The following is an 8,187-nucleotide window of genomic DNA, read 5'->3' on the forward strand; positions in this document are numbered from 1 at the left end:
TTAAGAGGGAAATTGGGAGGGCAAAAAGGGGACATGAGATAGCTTTGGCAAATAGAATTAAGGAGAATCCAAAGGGTTTTTACAAATACATTAAGGGCAAAAGGGTAACTAGGGAGAGAATAGGGCCCCTCAAAGATCAGAAAGATGACCTTTGTGTGGAGCCACAGAAAATGGGGGAGATACTAAATGAGTATTTTGCATAAGTATTTACTGTGGAAAAGGATATGAAAGATATAGAATGTAGGGAAATAGATGGTGACACCTTGCAAAATGTCCATATTACAGACAAGTAAGTGCTGGATGTCTTGAAATGCATAAAAGTGGATAAACCCCCAGGACCTTATCATGTTTACCCTAGAAATCTGTGGGAAGCTAGAGAAGTGATTGCTGGCCCTCTTGCTGAGATATTTGTATCATCGATAGGCACAGGTGAGGTGTTGCAAGACTGGAGGTTGGCTAACGTGGTGCCACTGTTTAAGAAAGGTGGTAAGGAGAAGCCAGGGAACTATAGACCAGTGAGCCTGACCTCGGTGGTGGGCAAGTTGTTGGAGGGAATCCTGAGGGACAGGATGTACATGTATTTGGAAAGGCAAGGACTGATTCGGGATAGTCATGTCTCACAAACTTGGTAGAGTTTTTTGAAGAAGTAACAAAGAGGATTGATGAGGGCATAGCAGTAGATGTGATCTATATGGACTTCAGTAAGGCGTTCGACAAGGATCCCCATGGGAGACTGATTAGCAAGGTTAGATCTCACGGAATACAGACAGAACAAGCCATTTGGATACAGAACTGGCTCAAAGGTAGAAGACAGAGAATGGTGGTGGAAGGTTGTTTTTTAGACTGGAGGCCTGTGACCAGTGGAGTCCCACAAGGATCGGTGCTACATTTTGTCATTTACATAAATGATTTGGATGTGAGCATAAGAGGTAGAGTTAGTAAGTTTGCAGATGACACCAAAATTGGAGGTGTAGTGGACAATGAAGAAGGTTACCTCAGATTACAACACGATCTTGACCAGATGAGCCATTGGGCTGAGAAATGTCAGATGGAGTTTGATTCGGACAAATGCGAGGTGCTGCATTTTGGGAAAGCAAATCTTAGCAGGACTTATACATTTAATGGTAAGGTCCTAGGGACTGTTGCTGAACAAAGAGACCTTGGAGTGCAGGTTCATAGCTCCTTGAAAGTGGAGTTGCAGGTAGATAGGATAGTGAAGAAGGCGTTTGGTATGCTTTCTTTTATTGGTCAGAGTATTGAGTACAGGAGTTAGGAGGTCATATTGTGGCTGTACAGGACATTGGTTAGGCCACTGTTGGAATCTTGCATGCAGTTCTGGTCTCCTTCCTATCAGAAATATGTTGTGAAACTTGAAAGGGTTTACGAGGAAGTTGCCAGGGTTGGAGGGTTTGAACCAAAGGGAGAGGCTGAACAGGCTGGGGCTATTTCCCCAGGACCGTCGGAGGTTGAGGGGTGACATTATAGAGCTTTACAAAATCATGCGGGGCATGGAGAAGATAAACAGACAAAGTCTTTTCCCTGGGGTTGGGGAATCCAGAACTAGAGGGCATAGGTTTAGGGCGAGAGGGGAAAGATATAAGAGACCTAAGGGGCAACATTTTCTCACAGAGGGTGGTACGTGTATGGAATGAGCTGCCAAAGGAAGTGGTGGAGGCTGGTACAATTGCAACATTTAAAAGGCATTTGGATGGGTACATGAATAGGAAGGGTTCAGAGGGATATGGGCCAGGTGCTGTCAGGTGGGACTAGATTGGGCTGGGATATCTGGTCAGCATGGACAGGTTAGACAGAAGGGTCTGTTTCCATGCTGTACATCTCTATGACTCTATGACTCTATAATTGGTAGGTGAATTGGTCTGGGACTGATGTCAACTGACAGGGATAAAGGGTGGAGGAAGACTTGGAGCATACAAGAATGTTATAATGCAGATATAGTTGGACGAAGGCCTGGAGAAGGTAACCACATTGACTTTCATGTTGGGAACTATGCAGTTTAGTTTCTTGAGTAATGAGAGGGGAATTGAAAGCTGTATGGAAATAAGGTGAGTTCAGCTTGTAATGAGATGTAAATGTCTGGAAATAAGGTAGTTGCAGCTCACCAGCAAGACTCTGGACTCGCCATTTAAACTTTAAGAGAAATATTGAAAAGTATTTTTCTCAATATCAAGATTCTGATCTTTTGCCGCCTTTTCCCATTTTTTATTGCCCACACAGGTCAGGAAGCAGATAATTCTGCCCTGAGACCTGAGACAATAAATGTGTTCTTCCACAATTGAGTCTGAGAGGTCTTTACTCACCAGGCAATCGTTGTATCTAAATGTGTTGGTATTTAGTAATAAATTTGAAAGTTGTTTTTTGTAATGTTATAGAAATTTATACTAGCTTGCAGAAAGATACTGTATTTTAAGTGTTTTTATTGAAAGTTGGAAGAATGAACAGCTTTACTTTGTCAACAGGCTGGTTTTGGATATGGTCTTCCTATCTCACGCCTCTATGCTAAATATTTTCAAGGAGACCTTAACCTGTACTCAATGGAAGGATATGGTACCGATGCTGTTATTTATTTAAAGGTAATACAAAATATATACGAAGAATGTGTAAATATGGAAGATTTATCCATTCCTTTAAATTTCCTATAGAAAATTTAAACACACAGAAAATAATTAATTTTGGCAGAGTACAGTTCATTAAAGAAGTGGAAGATGCTGTATGTGAAGCCAGATAACATGATATTTGATAAGTTAATTTTGCTTAGAACACAGAACAGTACAGCACAGGAAGACGGCTTTTGGCCCACCATGCCTATGTGTCAACCGTGACACTATGTGCCTGCACGTGGTCGGCATCCCTCTGTTCTCTGCCTATGTATTTGTCTGTCTAAATGTGTTTTAAACTTTGCTATTGTATCTGCTTCTATCATCTCCCCTGATAGCACATTCCAAACACCTATTCCCCTTTGTGTAAAACTTACCTCGCACATGTCCTTTAAACATTACCCTTCTCACCTTCAACCTGTGCCCCCTTGTATTTGACGTTTTCACTCTATGAAAGACACCCTGACTATCCATCCTATCCATGCCCCTCATAATTTTATATGTTCCTATCAGGTTGCCCCTCAGTTTCTGATGCTGTAGCAAAAACAATCCAATTTTGTCCAACTTCACCTTATAGCTAATACACTTCAATCCTGTTAAAAATCTGCACTCTCCCCAAAGCCTCCATATCCTTCTTATAGTGCGGCAACCAGGACTGCATCCAATAGTCCAAATGTGGCTTGATCACAGTCTTCTGCTGTTGCATATGAATTGCCAACTTTTGTACTCAATGCCTAGACTGAGGAAAGCACACATGTTGAATGCCTTTACCACCTTATCCATTTGTGTTAAACTTGGACCCCAAGATCCCCCTGTATCAATGCTCCCAAGGGTCCTGCCATTTACTGTATACTTTCATCTTGCATTTGACCTTCCAAAATGCATCACCTCACACTTGTCCGGATTAAACTCAATCTGCCATTTCTCCACCCAACTTTCCAGCTGCACCCTTTGATACCCTTCCTCACTGTCCACGGCTCCACCAATTTTTGTCATCTGCAAACTTACTAATTAGATCAGTGATATTTTCATTCAAGTTGTTAAAATATATTACAAACAACAGAAGTTCCAGTGCTGATCTTTACAGAATACCACTGGTCACAGATCTCCAGTCAGGAAAACACCCCTCCACATATGCCCTCTGCCTTCTATGGTCAAGCCGATTTTGTATCCAACTTGCCACACATCATGGATTCCATGTGATTTGATCTTCTGGACCAGCCTACCATGAGGGACCTTGTTAAAACCCTCGCTAAAATCCTTCAGAAAACATCCACGGCCTTACCCTCATTGATCAGTTTTATGTACAGCTCTTCCATGTGTGCAGTAAATTGAAACTGGAAATCGTAAATATGTTGTATCAGATATTTTTGGTGTGAGTCCTTTTGGTTAGTTTTGAAATTGCGCTGTGAAGTGTGAACTGGAACAGCGCAGTGAGGATAATAAGGCATCTGGAACTTCACTGAATAACTGGACTCAGTCAATATCTCAATCAATCAGGCAAGACTTCAGAAATGAATGAAGGACAGTGAATTAGAGTCAATGAATTCAATATCAAAACAGATACAGAAAGAGAAACAAAGAACAAAGATTGGCTTTAAGAGAGAAAAATAAACAGAAGGGCAAAATGTTTAAAATATAACATTTTGTAAATCATCTAAAATCGTCATATCCCTTGATTGTTTATTTTCTGGGTGAAAGAGATTGGCAGTAATTAATAGTGATCATGTCATTAATAACATGCTTCCTAGACTTGCCTTTCTGTAGCTAAGTGTGCAAATACAGGAAGTTCTGAAAATTTTGCAGGTGTTTTAACATAATAAGTTATGATCCTCTGCTGACAAAAAGGATCTTTTGTAATGGGAATTCAAATATTTTCAATCCAGTTTCTCCCTATCTTTCAGCACAAAACTGTCCCTAAATTTTACACTAATTAACAATGTTGTAGAAACTCCTATCCTGTAGATTAGAAAACATACTGCCTCCCCAATGCAGTACTGAGAGAGTGATTTCTTGTTGGGGGGGTACCTCCTTTCAGTTGATACATTAAATAAAGACTCTGGTCATCTCAGTCAGGTAGATGTAAGAATCTCCATGAATTATTTTAAAGACGAACAAATGGAATCTTCCCTTGTTCCCTGCAGCCAACATTACTCAAATAATCCAGTCATTATCTCATTCCTGTTTGTGAGAACCAGCTGTGTGTAAATGAGCTGCCCATTTCTAACGAATGCATGCTATATTTCAAAGAAATAGTTGTTGGTTTAGTGACAATGTTATGAGTAATCTAGAGATCTAGGGTAGTGCCCTGGAGAGGGAGATTCAAATCCCACCGTGGCAGCTGATGGAATTTAAATTCAATTAATATGTCTGAAATTGGATGTTGGCTGAGTAGTAGTGACCATGAAACTATCATAATTTTTTAAAAACTCATTTGGTTCACAATTGTCCCTTCCTCCTTTTAAAGAACGAAATCCATCACGTCACATGATCTGATTGACTTGTCACTTTAGACCCACAACAATGTGGTAGACTCTCAGCTGCCCTCTGAAATGCTTTGATAGTCATTGGTTCAAGGGCTGTCAGAAACTGGTAACAAATGCAGGCCTTTTCAGCAATAACGGCAGTCGGACTTTATTATTTTTCTTTTTTTTAACTTTTACAATTATTTTAATAGGCTTTATCTACTGATTCAGTGGAAAGGTTGCCTGTCTTCAATAAATCTGCTTGGAAACATTACAAAAGTAGGAATGAAGCAGATGATTGGTGTATTCCCAGCAGTGAACCCAAGAACCTGGCCAAGTTCAATAATCACATTTGAAGAAAAATATTATGAAGAGGAAGATTCAAGCAATGTTCACAATCACACTAATAAAATTACCATGGTATAGAAATGAATGTTGGCAGCATGCTATGAACTGTCCTGACTTGTATGAAACATTGAAATGTGCCTCATATAATTATCATCAGTTAAGTTCATTAATTGACCAGTACTTTCTAGACAAATAGAAACAGCAATTTGTGAAATGCATCCTGTATTTACGGAATGAGTCCGAGGGGGGAGAAATAAGACCAACATATGTAGACATGCAATCCTGTGGCGATATTGTGTTTTCTTTGTGTGCCTGACTACTTGCCATTGTGGGAGTTACAAGCTTGAACTAATGCCTGGACTAGAACTAATTGATTTTACAGATGATAATATTTCTCTTTCTTTCAGAATAAGGATTGATCAGTATATGTTTGCTGTACGCAAATTGGCTACAGAATAAATACATTTCAAAAATCACTCCATTTTCTGTAAACCACTTTGGGACATTCTCAAGTTATGATAAGTGCAATATAAATGCATTTTTTTTCCATTTCAGTGGTGTCAACTTTGCTTTCCTGTACGTAGCCCTCTGTCACACTTGGCTCGGGCATGACTCTTTTTTTTGAATGAGACAAGAAAAGTGTGATTGAATGAGGGTAAATTAGAGACCTCTGGCATGAAAGGAGTTTTGAAGATGAGATAGTTTTATCACTTTTCCTTTGGACTTGGGTTAGGGCAGCCGAAATGAAAGGCAGAATTAGGGAAACTATCAGCTTATGTCGTTTTCTACCTGCAGTTGAATTTAGCTTTTACTTTCATTCTCCTCTTTTGACATGAAGCAAAGTATATATGTATGTATTTGTATATGTCTGCTTATTACTGGTTACCAGCAGTGCCTTGTGGATAGTTATAAAGTTACACTAAGCTGTTTTCTTAAATGATCTGTGAAAGACTGAACACTAGGTGTCAATCTGCCAGTATATCTTGTATGTAATGGAACAGAGAAGTTATGTGCAAATAATGATTGGACTCTACTTATCAAGCCTCTACTGTGAAATTTAAATGTAGTTGACTGCATACTTTATTATTGTATGTCAAATAAATTTATGATAGCTGTGCATAATTATTGAGATGTGATAATTGAGGTTCAATCAAAATGAATAATCTTCAGGAGAAAAGCACTTACTTGAGTGCTGAAATAAAAATCTCATTTTTGAATATTCAAATAAGTGGATCTAAACTTTTGTACCCTATTGAAGTGTTCGTTTTCTGTTGGGCAACAACTAGTATTTATCACATGATATTTCAATCTTTAACCTACTTAAATCATATTGATTTAAATTACTATGAAGAAAGGAGCCATGCAATCCAAAAAATAACCCCTGATAACTACTTGGGTTGTCTGGATTTCTTTTTCTACAAATACTTAGGCTGTCTACAAATGTTTATCGCAGAATCTGAGAATTGTTACAGCACAGGAGGCATCTATGTGGTCCATCATGTCTGTGCCACCTCTCCAAATAAATATTTTGCAGAATGCCATTCTCTTGCCTTCTCCTCATAATCCTCCATATTGTGCTGAATCTTACCAGAAATCAGCTAAGTGTCATTTTTGGCAAGTTTCATGAAAGGTTTCTCTCCATGAAGCCTAGCATGATTTTTCACACCATATCCCAAACTTACCTAATTACTGATGCACTATGCCCCAATGGTGCCCTGCTTGTTGCATTCTCTCACTCACCACAAACAGAAGTACCAGCCACTGCCAGGACTTCCCAGAATTCCTGGAATTGGCGCCATATTTAAAGGCTTGTCATGCACCTAGTCAAGTCCACAGTTGCCCTTCATGTTCCGATCAATTGCCCCATATTTGTTGGAGGGAGGGAAATTTACACCCAACTTTTCTGATACGGGACTGGAAGGACAGGGAGTGCACACTGCCACTGTCCATGGAGTGTGTCCTGAGGTGCTTGCTGTCCAAGATGGAGGGCCAGTGGAGCAAATGGCAAGCTGGAGTTTCCAGGTTGGCACTCTGACTTTCATGTTGGAAACTGTTGTGTAATTATCTAGTGGGTGGGGGAATACTATACAGTTCCCTGATGAAGCAAGATGACATAATAATACAATACAAATAAGTACTAGTGCATCTAATTGGCTTAATACCACTCTATGGAGAATCTTGTTTCAATTTTGGGGATCTCCTTACTCCTGATGCATAATTTTTCCAATCTGCTAGCCATTTTACATATCGTTTGGTGACTGCAGGATTCCACTCACTGCTCTTTTTCAGATAACAACATAATTTGCTTTTGTAACCTCAAGTAAACCTCCCGCTACCACACAGTTGGAGTGCATTCTAGACCCTAACTATTTGTCACATAAAAATGATTGTCCAACTTAGTTTAGTTTGGGGTGACATCAATTGGAATCGACCTTATTGTTAAAGTTTGAAGTTTTAATTTCAATCATCCATTTCTAATGATTAAAAATGCCAATTTTTCCCAGATTTTGTACATTTTGAGATTTGTTTTGTATTCATTATGTTTTATCAATTATAGAGTCATAGAGATGTCCAGCATGGAAACAGACCCTTCAGTCCAACCTGTCTATGCCGACCAGATATCCCAACCCAATCTAGTCCCACCTGCCAGCACACGGCCCATATCCCTCCGAACCCTTCTTATTCATGTACCCATCCAAATGCCTCTTAAATGTTGCAATTGTACCAGCCTCCACCACTTCCTCTGGCAGCTCATTCCA

General features: G+C 39.6%; 1 protein-coding gene across 1 annotated transcript in view; it reads left to right on the forward strand.

Annotated features, from left to right (window-relative positions):
• The window catches only part of pdk4 (pyruvate dehydrogenase kinase, isozyme 4), a 70,260-nt gene extending 63,710 nt beyond the window's left edge, over positions 1-6,550 (forward strand). Inside the window, exons 9-10 of the mRNA XM_043691002.1 lie at positions 2,478-2,591; positions 5,293-6,550. Of these exons, the coding sequence (XP_043546937.1) occupies positions 2,478-2,591; positions 5,293-5,436 (258 nt within the window). The 3' untranslated portion in view covers positions 5,437-6,550. The remainder of the gene's footprint in view (positions 1-2,477; positions 2,592-5,292) is intronic.
• The last annotated feature ends 1,637 nt before the right edge of the window (positions 6,551-8,187 follow it).

Source organism: Chiloscyllium plagiosum, chromosome 5 (assembly GCF_004010195.1).
Source record: "Chiloscyllium plagiosum isolate BGI_BamShark_2017 chromosome 5, ASM401019v2, whole genome shotgun sequence".
Lineage (NCBI taxonomy): Eukaryota > Metazoa > Chordata > Chondrichthyes > Orectolobiformes > Hemiscylliidae > Chiloscyllium > Chiloscyllium plagiosum.